At 55.7% G+C, this 17,383-nt stretch overlaps 1 protein-coding gene across 1 annotated transcript in view; it reads right to left on the bottom strand.

Annotated features, from left to right (window-relative positions):
- The window catches only part of SHANK2 (SH3 and multiple ankyrin repeat domains 2), a 510,411-nt gene that overhangs the window by 422,157 nt on the left and 70,871 nt on the right, over window positions 1–17,383 (bottom strand). The window contains exons 6-7 of the mRNA XM_027532522.1: window positions 9,298–9,449; window positions 8,236–8,403 (exon numbers count right to left, since the gene is read on the bottom strand). Coding sequence (XP_027388323.1) covers window positions 8,236–8,403; window positions 9,298–9,449 — 320 coding nt within the window. The remainder of the gene's footprint in view (window positions 1–8,235; window positions 8,404–9,297; window positions 9,450–17,383) is intronic.

Genomic DNA, 17,383 nt, shown 5'->3' with positions numbered 1-17,383 from the left:
TACTGTAAGTAAGTGAATAAATAAATAGGACGAGAAAGCTCCTTCTGATAACAGAAAGCCAACTAATTGTGAGCAATAAGGATGGGAGTAGGAAAATCTCCACTCAGCAGTTACCTACTTAATTCAGGCAAGAATACCATGCATGCTAAAACGAGCAGGTGAGAGGGAGATGGGGAAAACGGGCTTTGTCAAATACTCCCTGACTGCAGAGCGAAGAGGAAACTGCAGTGGAGAGCCTGGCAGATTCCAGGTGAACAGGGGGCCAGAGTGGACATCACCAGTGACGGCAAATGGTCACCACTGCCCCCTGACTGGACCACCAGTAACACAGTTCCCCTCCATGCTGCTGCTGCTGCTAAGTCACGTCAGTCGTGTCCGACTCTGTGCGACCCCATAGACGGCAGCCCACCAGGCCCCGCCGTCCCTGGGATTCTCCAGGCAAGAACACTGGAGTGGGTTGCCATTTCTTTCTCCAATGAGTGAAAGTGAAAAGTGAAAGCGAAGTCGCTCAGTTGTGTCGGACTCTTAGCGACCCCATGGACTGCAGCCCACCAGGCTCCTCCATCCATGGGATTTTCCAGGCAAGAGTACTGGAGTGGGGTGCCAGTGCCTTCTCCGTCCCTTCCATGATTTTCCTGCACAAATGCGCATCATGCATCTTATCACCAGGAAACACTGAGCAAATGCACACCAGGCGACAGGCTCCACACGCCCACCCTGTAACCTTCGGGAGAGGCCCCTGAGAGAACCAAGGGAACACGATGAACTCTGGCAGGCAAAAGGGTTTGTGCGGGGTCCAAGACCGGATCTTTTCACTGTGCATGCCAAGTCACTTCCGTCGTGTCTGACTCTTCGTGACCCTGTGGACTGTAGCCCTCCAGGCTCCTCTGTCCATGGATTCTCCAGACAAGAATACTGGAGAAGGTTGCCATGCCCTCCTCCAGGGGATCTTCCCGACCCAGGGATTAACCCACATCTCTTAAGTCTCTTTCATCGGCAAGCATGTTCTTTACCACGAGCACAGTCTGGGAAGCCCCACATCCTTTTACTATATTGGTCATTACTGGGACAATGGGAAAAACTCAAATGTGGTCTCTGCGTACATAGAATTCTCTGTATTTGCTTCTGCAAGTCCTCTTTAAGTTTGAAATTAAAATATTCACTCAGTTTTTAAAAAAGAGCAATTAGTACTTGTTTGACAAAAACATCCCAAAGCTATTAGAAATGTGTCTTCCCCCAAGATAAGTTGTGCTAACTCTTTGTCCTTTATTTGAAAAGGGTGTTGTACTTTCTGGCCACTGGGAGACAGATTAAAAGGGTTGACAGAGGTCAGAGTGTAACTAGAATGTAAAACAGCACCCCCTACACTCATGTAGTGTAACCATTTTCTTCTGAGACGCTTTTTGGAAAATGCATGTGTCTGGGGCTCCATCCCACAACCACTTCCTGCAAATCTCCGGGGCAGGTGCATTTGGAGGAGACTCCCCACAGAATCTGGGATCTGGGATTCCCTCACCTATGCTGAGCGCCCCCCTTCCCCCATCACTAGCCAAACCCATGAATCGTGTAAATGAGAAAAAAAAGACTGCTCCTTCCTCCAGGCGCTGCACTGCCACCTGCTGGACACCTGCTGTGGTACAGCTACAAGCCTAAATTTACAGCAAGAGGAACAGCGCCCCCCGGGGTTGTGCAGGGCAACCAGAGCAATGCAGAGCTGACTGCACTGCAAACGCTTCTGCTTGGTTCTGTGCCTCAAGCAACCTAAGTCCACACCACACTCAGGTATTTCTCCTACAGCCCGTGCTTTATCAGACAAGCTGGAGATGTGACAGAACAGTCAGCATGCAACACCACAGACAGACCCAGAACACACCCTGCTGTGAGTGCTGTCAGGGAGCATCCAGGAGGCCTGTCCCATCACTGTGGGGTCAGGGGAGCACCAAGGACTTGGAGCCCAGGTCTGAGGGCGAGCAGGTGTCAGCCCAGTGAAGAAGAGGGACGGGAGGGCGTAGTGGCCCGAAATTGTAATTCCCTTAGGGCAAAAGGTTCTCATTTGAAAATGATAAATAATAAACAGCGACCAATAACAAATTAAGACCGAACAGTAAACATCCTTAAGAAAATTGTTGCAGGAAATCAAATGAGATCTGTGTGAAGGCCTGTGAGCAAATGGGTTAGGTGCTCTCTGTCAAGTATCATTCCTCAGAGACAAAACCAGACAGGGCGAGAGGACACGGTGAGGATGAGCTTGGGGGCGTGGCCAGATGATGATGGGAAAGTGGGGGCGTGGCCAGGTGATAATATGATGGGGGCGTGGCCAGATAATGATGGTGATGGGGGCGTGTTCAGATGATAATAATGGTGATGGGGCGTGGCCAGGTGATAATGATGTGATGATGGGGGCGTGGCCAGCACTTACTGAGCACTTACTAGATGCCAGGCACTATGGGAAGTGTGTCATTTTACCGTCTCAAGAGCTTCATGAATTGTTACTGAGCCAACTTCAGAGATTTAGTAAAGAAGTTCAGAGAGGCTAAACCACTTGCTCAGGTGGCCCAGGCCATGCTGAGGGCGGTCTGCAATCCCAGCCCAGAATAAACTGTACTGACAGCTCAAGGAAGAAATCTCACATCTCCCAAATAGAATCAGACAGAATCAGGGGAGGAGGAGAGTGAGATGCCCCACGTGGGCCAGTCCTGTGGGCACAGCTGCTCATGAAGGTGTGTGTTAACACGAGACTCCTTCACCAAGCAGCTGCCCTCTCGCTGGGCCCTCAGCTCACCAGTAACACATTCTCGAGTCCTCAGATAGCCAACCAACCCCCCGTCACTCAGGTCAGAGCAAGATGCCTGGCGCTGCGCTGGTGGACGTGAAAGTATCAATACTTAGCAAATAAAACTGCACTGAAGTTTGGACTTCCCTGGTGGCTCAGATGGTAAGGAATCCACCTGCAAGGCAGGAGACCCAGGTTTGACCCCGGGGTCGGGAAGATCCCTTGGAGAGGCAATGGCAACCCACTCCAGTATTCTTGCCTGGAGAATTCCATGGACAGAGGAGCCTGGTGGGCTACAGTCCACACGGTTGCAAAGAATCGGACACAACCGAGCAACTAACACAAGACTGCACTGAAGCCCCCTAATCCAACCTACCAATTTCCTAGGCTGTGGGAATGTACTGGGGTGGTTTTTACTTCTTTATGACTCTTCATATTTTCAAAGAATTCTACGTTGAGCAGGTCCTTCTTCAGTAATGAAAAAAATTAGACTAATGTGAACCAAGTTTAAAGGTTTGCAGACATGTCAAAAACGTGTGCTCTTCCAAAATCAGCCTGCAGGGGGCGTGTGTTCCCAGTCGCGAAGCCTGGGGGCTGGCTGTGAAGGCCTCACTTTGCAGGTAAACGTCAGCCTCCTGTCACACAGGCAACCGAGCCGCAGGTAATACCTGGGAGCAGGCGGAAAGGAGCTGTCGGGTGCCACGCAGAGGGGACTGTAGACCCCAGAACCCCGCGGTGCTTCTCCAAGAATCTGGGCGATGCAAACCCGCCTGCCCTCGACTTCCTTCTACCGCCAGGGCACTGTCGCTGGAGGGGTGGCGTACTCCGGGAGCCCTGGAGGCCGGACACAGCACCAGGCTTCCAGTGCGGGGCGCGCTGGGAACCTCGGGCAGGTCACCCACCCTCTCTGGGCCTGGCTAACTCGGAGCCCAGCAGGGGTCTGCCAGGGTTGCGGGAGGGGTGTGAAAAGGTGGGGAGGACAGCGTCTGCTGGGTGAACGGGCCCTCCCTGACCGAGGATGATAATCGGGGAGGGAGGGCCGCACTGCGCTGAGTTCCTTGCTCAAGCACCCTGCGCAACCCCTGCTGAAGGTCACGGCTCCGCGGAAGGCCAGCATCTCCAATAAAGCAGGTGCTTCCGCAGGACTCGCGTGGAAAAGAAAGCCGCCACCGGAAGATGGTGTAGGGACCCTGCCGGATGACGCAGGAGCAGGATGTGACGGCCGGGGTTGATGCCTCCGCCTTCCAAACGCACTGCTGGGGGCAGGGCTGCAAACCCCCGAGGCTGGGTGGCCTCTGGTGCCAGATGCTCGGAATCCATGCAGGGGCTCTCAGGGGCCACAAGTATGCGAGGCAGCACCACAGAAGTGAACCTCCACGCCCCCAACCTACACAGTCACCCTCCCTCCAGCGGGGGCAGCCCTCCCAGGAGACAAGCGAGCTTGCCACAAAAGGCATCGGGCTCAGGGTGAGGCCGCCCCAGCCAGGGATGGGGTGGGAAGGAAGAGGGAGGCAGGACGCGGAGCCAGCCTGTGGCCGGATCCCAGCTGAGTGCCCTCTGCAGTTCCAGGTGTCTGATGCTCTGGCATCAGGCGTCTTGCGGGCACTGGAGGGGCTGCCCTGCCAGGGAGAGCTGATTCCTAGAAATGGACAAGGATGTAGCCAGGAGCACAAATGCACAGCCGCCGTGCAGAGTCCTCACCGGCCCTCCTCCATGGGGCGGTCACACTAGGGGCCCCTCACCCTGCCCTAACCACCCAGGGAGGGTCCCAGACAGCTGGGGCAGCTCTTGCGCCCCAGGGCCACTGGGGTCCCTCAGCCTGCTCGTCCGGCCTCACCCGTTCCTTCCCTTGAAAACCACAGTAAAGGCTCTGTTCACAGGCCCCCCCTGCCCTCCCTGCATGGTGGTGCCTGGCAGGCTGTGTCCCTCCTCTAAGGTCTGTGAGTGATAACCATCTTTCACGGGCAGCCATGTCCCGATGGGCTGGCCTCACCAGACCTGAACAGGAAAAAGTTACACTTTAATGGGAGCAGGGGAGAAACGCAGCTTGAGAAGCAGATGCCCACCCAGCACATGGACATAGAGGGTCCCTGGGGAGTCTTCCAAAACACGCCGATAAAACTCCATCTGTGCCAGTGAAGGCCTGAGGTCTGTCCCACCACCCAGGGCACTGGCCCTGCCACCCCGGGGACACAGACTCCACCCCAGTGTCGTGACCACTCAGGGCAAACGCGCTCCCCCTGCATCCCTCGCTAATCCCACACTTAAGGATGTTATATTCTGAATGCACATTTTTGGAGTTCAAAAAGAAAACTCTGCTAAACAACTGAAATAATGATGTGTAAAGGGTGAGTAAATCCTGGGAGAAAAAGCACGCAGGTAGGACGTTCTGGTTCCCAGGTCGTATGTGCATTTGGCCCCTGTCACATCCTGGGGCAGCTCAGGCGACAAAGGAAAACTGTTCTGCGGATGCTCCTGTGATGGGTGGGCTGCTCTCGGATGCGTCACTGAAAGGAGCATCATGCGTGGGGCTGACTTTGCCCAGTTCCTCCTTTGGATCGGGCTGGGGGCTGGGCCTGAGGGGGTGCTGAACCCGGGGGGCACCCCACTTGACCCTGTATCCTCGGACTCACAGCTCAGCCCGGTGCCCTGGGCCAGCGGCTGTTCCGAGGCCCTAAGGGTCGCAAGGAGGATGGGGCACTCTGTCCTTGGTGACGGTGCCCCACCACCCGGCCCTGCACCTCCTCCTTCCTCGCAGGTCACCCAGGGGCGGAATGGCCCCCAGGGCTGCCCTGCCAACAGGGCTGGGACCCCACTGGGAGCTGCTGGCAGAGCCTGAAACTGTCCCCTTTCACATCTTCAGCAAAGTCCACGTGTGATGATGACAGGCTTGGTCTTTTAATGGTCAGCAGGAAGCTGAGGGGGCTTCCCCAGTGAAGCAGCAGTAAAGAATCCGCCTGCCAATCCAGAAGATGCAGGAGATGCAGGTTCAAGTCCTGGGTCAGGAAGATCCCCTACAGAAGGACATGGCAACCCTTTCCAGTGTTCCTGCCTGGAAAATGTGACGGAAAGAGGAACCTGGCGGGCTACAGTCCACGGGGGTCACAAAGAGTCGGACATGACTGAGCACGCACGCACACATGAAGGTGAGGGCCGAGGGCAGCTACGAGCCGAGATGAGCAGACAGACAGAGCGCCGCCCGCGTCTGGGGGACTGCTGGCCTGCCCCAGCCTGGTCACGGCAGGAACTCTCCCAGGTAGATGTGAAGCATGGCCGGGCAGACTTGTGTGTGCGAGTGAGCATGTGCGGATCTGTGATCTTTGTTCACATCTATCTGTCTCACCGGCCCCGCCACATGGCTGTAAGACCCACAGGATGGGGCATTACTATTCACCACTGGGCTCAGTGTCCAGGACACTGAGCAGGCCTGGCAGGTACGACACAGGAGGTGACACCCATGCCGGGGTGGGGGGTGGTCTGCGGTGTGGCTGGAAAGCCAGGGCCCTGGGCTCAGGGGCTCACAGTGGCTGCCTGGCACCCAAACGCCACGGCCCGGGAGTGGTTACGGAAAACTCCGATTCCGTGACAGTCAGCGTCTAGGTCCCGAGCGCGTCGGGGTCTCCAGCATCTGTCTGCTTCACTGAGTTAAAGGAGGGAGACCTCCGGAGCACGATCCTCTCCTAGGGGGCCAGACGTCCCGCAATCGGCAAAGCCCCCAACCAAGGCCACCGGAGCCTCCGCCCGTCCCTCAGCTCCGCCCATCGCCCCCCGGCCTCCCAGGCCCCTCTCTCCCCCATAACTGACCCTCTGGCCATCAAGAGACACCCGTGCCTCCTCCAGGGGCGAGTGGGTCACAGGACAGGACCCACGGCTCCCCTGAGAACGCGGTGTTTTCACAGGACGAATCCAAACCCAAAAGAGACAGCAGCTCAGAAGGCGGTGTCTGCTGAGGGGGATCTCGGATGCGGTCTTCCCTCCCTCCTGCTACCCGCCCCCACCTCCCAGGGGATGTGACCCCAGCGTCCCTGAGGCCCTCGGCGAGAGGCCCGCATCTGTACTTCACCTCCTCCAGGCCCGGGAAGCCTCCAGCACACGGGTGCCTGAGGGCAGCCCACCCCACCTGCCCGGGCCTGCCGCGCCCACTGGGAGCTCTAGTGCCAGGACTGTAACCTCCCGCCCGAAGGCCAGGTGCCCAGTGACAGCACTGCCAGGGGAGGGGTGACTCCTCCCGGAACCTTCCACGGTGAAGCCCTGGAGACCCGGAGTCGGTCACTGGCGAGGTCCATGCTGGGTCCTCCCTCCCCCATCCCTCATGTCCCCTGAGCAGCTCAGCCCCCTCCTGCCCCCGCCCAGAAAAATGCCATCCACAGCCCAGCGTTACTGTGGACAATCGTGGCCCTCGGCTCCTACGGACTCTGCAAACACAGCAACGCGGGTTTCGGGGTTGTTCGCAGCCTTGCTGGGGGAGCTGGGGGGCCCAGGTCATGACATTCCCGGCAGAAGCAACTGCTTCGGCCAAGAGGGCAAAGAAGGAAGGCGGGACCTTTCTGGAAAACATTGGGTCTTGCCCGCGTTCCATCCTTTCTACTGCCTGAGGGTGTGGGAGGCCCTACTGAGCCCACTTCACAGATGAGCAAACGGAGGCCTGGTGAGCAGGGTTGCAGAGGCCCACCACCCCCGACTCACACCACAGAAGGGAACCGGGTGCTCCTCCAGACTGCAGGGACGCGCCAGAACTGAACGCTAGGCATGCCAGGCTAAGGTGGGCCCACCTCGGCACCTCCGCACCCCTCCGCCCGCAGTGGGTGGGTACGTCAACCTGCTGAGATGAGCAGGTGTGTAAGGCGAGGGTGTCGAAGGGAAAGACAGGTAGCCTGAGAAGCAGCGAAAGTCACTGCAATGTAAAGGCCGAGTGTGAGAACATCAGAGCCTCTTCCCTGACCTCCTGGCTGGATATCCCTATCCCTCTCTCCCAAACCCCCTCCATCCGCAGGGAAGCCCTCACTTCCACCCCTGTGCCACTGGGCTCTCTGATTGGCTGGTTCTGGAGGGACTCAGCCAATGGGAGGGCGGGAGGACGGAGCGGCAGGTACCTCTTCTGCGTATCCTCCGTGACTGCCCAGCTCTCGGCGCCCTCCCCCGCGGGCGAACACAGTCTCCTCTCCGTGCCCTCTGTCCACTATAGACGACTCATCGGAGCCACGACGTGGATTCTGTTTCTGCCACGACCGCAGCCGACACTCCCCCAGCCCCGCTACTACAGGGGGATCTCAGAAACGTGTGCCTCGTGCAAGGACATCGGGCCCTTTGCCGGGTCACCCACACTCAGAAAGGCCCTGGTCCCAGGCTCTGTAGGGAGCCCAGTGGGGGGCACCCGGAGCTCCCATGGCTCCTATGGAGGGGCGCTCGCCCAGCACCCCAGCCCCGCCCACCGGCTGGCAGGTGAGGGCAGCCCCGCACACCTGGTGGATTTCGTGCCAGCCGTTCTCGTCTTTGCAGCTCACGGCCGCGTGCTCGTGGAGCAGCAGCTCACAGCAGCAGGGGTCGCCCCCGACCACCGCCGTATGATACAGTGGGGTCAGGCCGTAGCTGTCCTTATAATCCGGGGATGCGCCAAGCTCCAAGAGGGTCTGAAGAAAAACAAAACACACCAAACGTGAGGTCACTGGTCTCATGGCCCCTTCTACAGGAGGGAATCAATCAAGAAGGAAGAGGAGGGTCATGCTCCCCACTCCCAGGCCAAGGTGACCATTAGCCCCAGGTTCCCGTACTTTTCCTGGCCTCGTGGAACTGAAATAGCATCTGGTGCCAGGCACACGCACAGGCTTACACACCCGGGGGATGGAGGCGCTCTGCACAGGTGGCCCTCGGGCACTACCTGCGGCCCGGCTGACCCCTGCGGACCAGTGGAGAGTAAGGGGGGAGATGACATTTGCAGGAAAGAGTTGTACCATTGAACCTAAAGGTACAGTGTAAACCATCTCTGTGTGCGTCCTGCAGGGGGCGAAACGAGCCAGAGTCGTCATAAACACTTGATTTCCAAGGAAGCCAGCTGAACAAGGGCAGCCGCTATGAAGTTAAGGAATCTGCTTTATAGAAGAGCACCATGTGTGGGTCTTCCGCCCCCAGCAGTGGGTCCCCTCCCCTCCTCGTCCTGACAGAGAGAGGGCTGGGGGCCTGAGCCCCGCTGTCCTGCGCTCCACGGCATGGCACAGAGCCTGGGCTGGTAGAGCATGCCTGAATAACCGTGTGGGGAGTGAGATGGGGCTGAGGCCCACCCCCTGCCCCCCCCAGCATCGGCTCCCCCTTTCTATGGAGGGAGGTGGGTTTGAGCTGAAAATATAAGCCCTTCGGCTGAAACAAGGGAAAGATCACTTTTTGTGATCAGCTTGCACTTCCAAGCTCCAGTGGGAACACAACTTTGGGGTTACCCTGGGGTGGCTATTGTGGGACAGGAAGGGGTTCAGGGCAGACACAGGGGGTCAGGCGAGGGGCGGCCCCGTGTGAGATGGGCCCTGAGTTACCTTCAGGGCCAGCAGGTTCCTGGTGCGGGCGGCTTTGTGCAAGGCTGTCATCCCATCCTTGGCACGGAAGTCTAGGTGGGCTCCGCCGTTCCGGAGGGCCTTGATAATCTCCTCGGGGTCGTCCAGCTGAGCGGCCAAGGTCAGGGGAGTCTCTAGGGGCCCGAACACACATGCGTTAGAACCCGCCAGGTCAGATCATCCCCATGGCCAAGTTCAAACATCCCAAAGAGCTCGACAAACTGATTCCCCCAGAGTAACATGGCCCCCACCCACCTGCCGACCCCAACCATCTACACAGTTCCAGCCTGGCTCTGGCAACCCTAGAGATGATGGCGGGGACTCTCGGGGTCACGTGCAAACCAAAATGGGAGGAGAGGCAACATTCAATGTCGTGGCTTCGTGGGCCCTGAGCCTGAGAAGCGGCCTCTGCCGCCTCTGCCCTCGGCACAGAGAATCCCACAGCCCCAGCTGACGCCTCCCTACAGGAGGAACCACAGGTCAGGTAGGGCTGCAGGTGAAGATGCAAAGGAAGGGACTTCCCTGCAGTCCAGTGGTTAAGACTCCGCACTTCCACTGCTGGAGTCGCGGGTGCAATCATTGGTCGGGGAACTAAGATCCCATGTGAGGCAGGGTGCCGCCAGAAAGTAAAAAATAAATCAGTAAAAACAAAATTAAAAGACTGGAAAGGCAGACGCCCGCCCTTCTCATGTCAGTTTCACAACTTCTACAGGCACCTTGGGAGATGCCAGGGGTTGAGCTGAAGGGAAACAAACGTGGGTTAAGACACAAGCTCGTGCCCCCCAGGGGTCTCCACTGAGCCAGCACAGAGACCCCGACCGTCATCGTGATGGAAGGGGACCAATGCAAACAAGGACCAATCTACAAAGCCCGGGGTCAGAAGGCTGAAGTCCGCCTGCGTGGGGACAAGGGTCAGGAAGGGGCCCCACACTGGGCAGGTGGGCCAGTCTGCGGGGGCTGTGGCTGAGGACGAGTCTCTGTCATCAGACGGCTCTGCTCAGCGTCCCTCGAGTTCCTGCCATCACCCCTGTCGAGCGGACTGCATGACTCTGATGTGGCTAATTTGAGAGGCTCTTAACTTACAGTAAAGGGCAAAGAGTAATATGACAACACGCAGGTTCCCCTGAAACACCGATAGCTAATAATGAGTCGTTCTAGCCTCGAGCAAGTTTGGAGAGTAAGAGAAGCGGGTTATCACCCAGAGGCAGAATTCCCTTCGGACCGCCTGTCACCGTCACAGCACCCTGAGAAAATGCAACTTCATCACAAATTCAGATTGATGACTCCCTTCTATTTGTAATTCCGACACTGATCTATCCACAAATGGGCTTTGTTTGGGGGGCTTTTAAAATGCACTGCTGGAATCCCTCTGTGCCTTGATTTTTCGTGGTGAGACCCATGGGTTTAACCTCCTCCTTGTAAGTTGTCTGCAGCAGGTAGACACACCCCACAGTGCGTGAACACACAACTTATGTGTTGTCTTCCGAGGGAAATGGTATGACGCTCACAAATGCCACAGATGCATCCTTGCTGTAAATCTACCAGAGGCACCCTCACAAGCAGAGATATTTAAACGAAGGAGTTTTCTAGGACAACTAAAGGACCGTGGAGACAGTGGGAACATTCCCTACACAAAAAACATCAGCAAGGCAAGAAAGTCAGGACTTGGAAAGGGTGTTGGGGATGCACACCGGCTGGGATCAGGGGCAGCGGTGTGGATACAGGGCCGACAGGCAGAGAGAGACTCAGAGAGAGACCCCCAGCCACCCGAGACGGGAGAGGAAGGCCCAGGCCCTCACGGCCTCACCCCAGCCATGCCCGAGGGTCTGCCTTCCTGGCAGAGAAAGGACGCTGCAGGAGGGTGTGGGTGCCCCGGGAAGGGCATAAGGATGGGGTCGTCAGGAGCCGCCGGCAGCCACCCTCCAAAGTCAAGCCTCTTACAGCAGCTCCTCGTGTGTGATGTGAGTGCACATCTGTGCTGACGGAGCCCAGGGCAAGGTCAACCTTCCAATCGACTCGGGTTTTCCTTTCTTGCTGACGGTCTGCGCTTGGCCAACGCCAAAGCCAGGCGATCCAAAGGAGAAAGTTTTTGTTTCTGCGACACTGTTTTCACAGCTGACAACCTCAGTGTCGCTTTACCCGGAGAACACTGTCTAAGAGGGAGGTGCTGGTAAATGGTGACGTTCCACATTACAGAGCCCTCTAGCCCGGCCGCCCCTGGGGGCCAGCGCTGGGCACGCAGGCAGGTGGAGGGGAGCAGACACCCCGTCAGGGGCTGCGTGCCTCCTGCACGAGACGGGACCTCAGCCCTTGGATGCCTTTCAGGGACACTGAGTGACACGTGGCCGTGTCCTAAGAATTTCAGAGGCCCTTCCTCACCAACTGACACTGTAGACTCGGCATGCTCAGACCCAGCCAGGACCCGCCCTGGCGAGGTCAGGAGAGCCCCCAGCTTAGACTCCCGTTCCGGAAGGGGCGTCCAGTGAGACCCCACGTGGGCGGATGGGAGCAGCAAGTAGGTGCTCGTCAACCAGCCCACTCGTGTAGCCCTTACAGGACTGCGCTACTAATGGAGGAACGTGCATGCGGCCCTTACATGACTGCACTATAACCGGGTATTGTGATCCCGCCTCCAGCACGCTTGGGAACGGCAATCAACTGGCACCCTAGTTTAAAATACTTCTGCTTTGGCGTTTTGAAATTTTCTAAGTTTTAAAAAATGCACCGGAACCTCCATGAATACAACCTCCCAGGGGACCAGTCACTCTCATCTTTGGAGGTGACTTTGAAGACAGCATCCCCTCTAAACCCACAAACTGCCTGACGGGATTCTGGCTCCAGGAATGACCAGGACGCGCTTTGAAAGGCAGGTTCTCGGCCGTAAGCATGGGAGGCGCCCACAAGCCCAGGAGGAGGACACCAACTACAGGCCTTCTGGTCCGTCTGGAGGTGGGGTGAGGCCCGGCGGGTGGAAGGCAGGCGGCAGGACGCTGTGCAGGCACAGGACAGCTGCCAACCCCTGCAGCTGGGAGTGTGCGCCACCCCCGGTTCAGGGGGCACAGCCAGGACCTCAGAAGGATGGGAGCCTGGAGAGAACCTCCCACAGGGGCAGCGCTGCCCAGCTCTGCTCCCCAAAAGCCTAGGCAGCCTCCAGCGTGTGTCCCAAACCTTCCGGGCCTCAGTTTCCACACCTGTGTTACTGCTGTTTGGTCACCAAGTCATGTCTGAATCTTGGCCATCCCAAGGACTGTAGCCCACCAGGGTCCTTTGTCAATGGGATTTCCCAGGCCAGAATGCTGGAATGGGTTGCCATTTCCTCCTCCAGGGGATCTTCCTAACCCAGGGATCCTCGAACCTGCATCTCCTGGCTGGCAGGCAGATTCTTCACCAGTGAGCCACCTGGGAAGCCCTCCTACACCGATATGACGGGAATCAAAGTAGGACCAGCACCTCGTGGGGCTCTGGGAGGATCAGAGGCCACATCTGATGCTAGGGCAGCGCTTGGCCCACAGTCAGAGTTTCTCCAGGGGATTTGGCTAGAAATGGGTTTTATTTTATTATTGTTTGACAAACACAGACAGCATATTAAAAGCAGAGACATCACTTTGCCAACAAAGGTCCATCTCGTCAAAGCTATGGTTTTTCCAGTAGTCAGGTATGGATGTGAGAGTTGGACCATAATGAAGGCTGAGCACCAAAGAACTTATGCTTTCAAACTGTGGTGTTGGAGAAGACTCTTGTGAGTCCCTTGGACTGCAAGGAGATCAAATCAGTCAATGCTAAAGGAAATCAACCCTGAATATTCATTGGAGGGACTGATGTTAAAGCTGAAGCTCCAATACTTTGGCCACCTGATGGGAAGAGCCAGCTCAGTGGAAAAGACCCTGATGCTGGGAAAGACTGAAGGCAGGAGGAGAAGGGGGCAACAGAGGATGCGATGGTTGGATGGCATCACCGACTCAATGGACATGACTTTGAGTAAACTCCAGGAGATGGTGAAGGACAGGGAAGCCTGGCATGCTGCAAGCCTGGCATGCTGAAGGACAGGGAAGCCTGGCAAAGAGATGGACACGACTGAGAAACTGAACAACAGTGTTTTTTTTTTTTCCAGTATTTTTTAAAACCTATGCAATGCCTTTATTGTTATATAATCATAAAAGTAATTTCTAAAATGACCCATGAAGCCAATGCTTATTCCACGTCCCCCCGCCCCCTGGACAGGCACAAAGCCCAGGAGACTTTGTTTCTTTTCTCAGCAAGAGACAGTCATGGTGCCCCAGGACACAGACCAAGTGAAACGAACATTCCCAGACCTAGTTAGTGATCCGCCCTGGGGGGGACAGCAGATGCCCCAGCGGGGAGGACCAGGTGTGTCTCCTCGAACTCCCACAGGACAGATGGCTACACAGACAGGCAGGGAGGTGGATGGACGGGTAGGTGGGTACATCTGAGAGTGGGAGGGAGGGACGGGTGAAGCAAAGTGCCGGCCAATGTATACAGACAGAGACGCCACGCACGTGCACAGCTAAGAACGAGCTGAACAGAACAACAGAGGACTAATGTTTGGTCTCAGGGTAGACTGAGCGAACATAAACCATGCACTCAATCTACCTTTGTAAATAATTAACCCATCACTGAATATAAAACCCATTACTGAGTTACTCCTAATTGGGAAATCACGCCCACCTCATTCCATGGCCCGTTTGCCTCATGCAGAGCAACATAGGCCAGCAAAGCCTGACCTTGGGGTGGAACCACTGAGTTCCAGCCTGGGCTCAGCTACGACTTTGATAGAAACCTTGACCCCTACAGGCCGTGGGTTCCCCACGTGTTTTGCAAAGCTCCGCCCACGTGAAGGGTCACAGGAAGCCATGGCTTTGAACATGCTCCACCTGAGTGCACAAAGGATCCACAATGACAGGACAGGTAAGAACCACGGTGCCAGTTTAACCTGGAAATTGAGTCCCCGAAACACTCGCAAGAGAGACAGTATTCCAGTGGACTCGGGGCTTCTGCCTTCACTCACGCTCATACAACCTCACTTTCCTAAAACAATGCATTTGGTTAAAACTCGCATCTCTAAAACACAACACATCCCTTCTAAGACACGCTGAAATTTTGCCACCCAAATGCACAACTGCGGACAATAACCCAGGACACCTTCCCATCTGAGACTGTGGCTGCCAAACCCGGGGAGAAGTAGCCTAGAATGTTCTAGAAGTCCCCACAATGCAGGTGTCTCCTTGGAAGGGGAGACCTGAGAAACTCAAACAATCAAAAAAGCAGAGAGTTGGGGGCAATACTCCTGGCCTTGCCCTTCTGCCCGTATCTCTCCTCCACATTAGCAAAATTCTACACGGCCCCAAAGTCACAACATCACAGGGGGACGTGTCCACATTTCTGTGATGAATCCAGGGACCTCAGCGACTCCTCAAAACTCCCCAGGACCAGAGAGAGGAAACGTGGCAGGGAGCCCTTGCTCATCACCTAGAGCAACGGTTCTCAGACTTTGCAGGCATGCGCATCACTCAGAAGGCTCGTTAACGCAAAGCGTACTGGCTCCGCTCCCAGAAACGGTGCGAGGGGACTGAAGGGCTGAGAAACCGCAGCTCCAGAAGTGATGCTGGTGGGCCAAGGGCACGCTCTGCTAGAGGACACAGCTTCCCAGACTCAGCTCCACAGCGACATCATGGGTTCCCACCTCAGACACTAATGTAACCATTGTGGTGCATGACCCAAGGATTAGGGTGGTACAACCTCCCCAAGTGGCTTTTAACCTGCAGCTGAGTCTGAGACCCTCTGCTCTGAACTACCGCTAACTGCCAAACACTGGAAGCAACCAAAACGTCCTTCGGGAGGTGGACAGGATAAACAAAACTGGAAAATCTGTATAGCGAATTATTATTTAGTGACTAAAAAGAAAAGTGTATCAAGTCCTAAAAAGATACAGCTCAACCTTATATGCGTGCGTTGCTAAGCAAAAGGAGCCAGTCTGAAAAAGCTACGTGCTGCATCATTCCAATTACAAGACATTCTGGAAAACTCAAAACTATGAGGCTGTTAAACCAATCAGTGGTTGCCAGGGGTTCTAAAGAGAGGCAGGACTGAACTGACAAACAGCACAGGGGATTTTTTTTTTTTAAGTTGCAAAACCATTCTGTATGTTTCTGTAATGGTGAATACGAGACTCAAACATCTGTCAAAAGCATAAACTCTACAAAGAGGGATGCTCAAGGTATGCAAAATTTTAAAATAAAGTTTAAAAGTTCATTTAGGAGATGCGGGATCCCAGGATGAAATGCAGACTGTGACAAAAGAGTCTAATTGTATTAAAAATGTAAAAAACAACGTCACTGGAGGAGGGGGGGGAATAAACTGCTGACCTCAGGTAACTGCGGGAGTGAGCAAAGGCAGAAGAAGCCACGCAAGCACAGCTCTCTAGTGGATGAAGCTGTCTCCCACTGTGGGTGCAGGTCAACAACCCGGGAACCACTACATCTCTACTCTGGAAAAGGGCTGAGAACAGAGCCGGGTTTCTCACCATCTGCAGGGGCTGTTACAGAAAAGCAAGGGGTGCGGACTGGAATGACCCTTATGGTGACCGATGAGGACTGGGGACATCAGTATGGATCAGGGTTGGTTTACTCTAGATTCAGATGGGTACACATGGAAACTGGCCTGCATCTATTCACACACAAGTGCTCACACACATATCTCCTTGCTCCTTCCTCTGAGAAAGCGCACAAGCAACAACTCCCCAGAGGCGATGAGCACACCCAGCGCCCAGATCTTGGTCTCTAAGACCACCCCCCCAGGAGGGCTGAAGGAACAGCAGGTTGCATGACTAGAGCAGGAAACACTCAGGATGAGCCTGGAACACCTTCCGGTGCCCAGAAGCAAGAAAGTGGTGTGAGAAAAAGAGGAAGAAGGAGAAGGAAGAGGAGGGGGGCGGGGGCAGGAGGGAGGAGGAGAAAGAGAAGAAGAATCCACGTGGACATAGGAGCCAAATGCAAGAGCCCCCAGCGGTCAAGGCTGGAGCCATCTGAACAACAAAATATATAAGGTAGCATTGTGCGCGCGTGCGTGTCTGACTCTTTGCAACCCCATGGACTGCCAGGCTCCTCATTCCATAGGGTTGTCCAGGCATGAACACTGGAGTGGGTTACCATGCCCTCCTCCAGGGGCCCTTCCCGACCCAGGGACAGAACCCACATCGCTTATGTCTCCTGCACTGGCAGGCCAGTTCTTTAGCACACACACCACCAGGGAAGCCCAAGTGGTATCATATTATAACTCAAATTTAAATTAAATATCCATGCGTCCACACTGGTAAAAATAAATGAATGGGAGAGAGGAGACAAATTTCATCTGCTGAAGAATTCCAAGTAGTTTATGGAGTTCACTCTGCCCAGGAGGAGGCGGAGCAGAACTCCTCATCTGTGAGTGTGGGCGGGGCTCAGTAATTCTCCAGAAGACAGTGGATAAAGGAGGAAAAAGAGGAACCACAGCAGAGAAGCCTGAGTGCACAGCTCAGCCAGGGGAGCAAGGTCCACATCCCAGTGATGAGCATCCCTCGATACAATGTGATGAAAAGGGGTCCACCTCTGTGACCCTTCCTCCCGAACCTATGTGCCCCCGTGTAATCACGACAGAGGGACATGCACAAAACATCTGACCGGTTCTCCTCCAGGTGGCCAAGGTCATCGAAAACAAGGAAAGCCCTGCAAAGCATCATAAGCAAGGGGGCCTACAGAGACAGGAGGACCGGCTGTCACGAGGGATCCGGAAACAGAAAGAGGATATTCAGTAACTACCAAGGAAAGATGAGCGACGTACGGGTCTCACTTTGTGAGACCACCTATGGGCCTTTCTGAAACCCGCGGGTTACAAACAAGAAAAAGCGGGCAAGGATCGCATGCGCCACTGCAGCTCTCGCCTAAACGCAGGTCTCTCTGAACCAGAAACCGCACCTGAGAAGCCACAGGCACCGATGTCTTCGGGGTCACGGCTCAGTGGCCCTCAGGCGGCCTCCATCGGCACCGGTACCTGGCGCATCTCGGACCCTCTG

This window comes from Bos indicus x Bos taurus, chromosome 29 (genome assembly GCF_003369695.1).
Source record: "Bos indicus x Bos taurus breed Angus x Brahman F1 hybrid chromosome 29, Bos_hybrid_MaternalHap_v2.0, whole genome shotgun sequence".
In the NCBI taxonomy this organism is placed as follows: Eukaryota; Metazoa; Chordata; class Mammalia; order Artiodactyla; family Bovidae; genus Bos; species Bos indicus x Bos taurus.
This window is presented reverse-complemented; position numbering and strand designations above follow the sequence as displayed.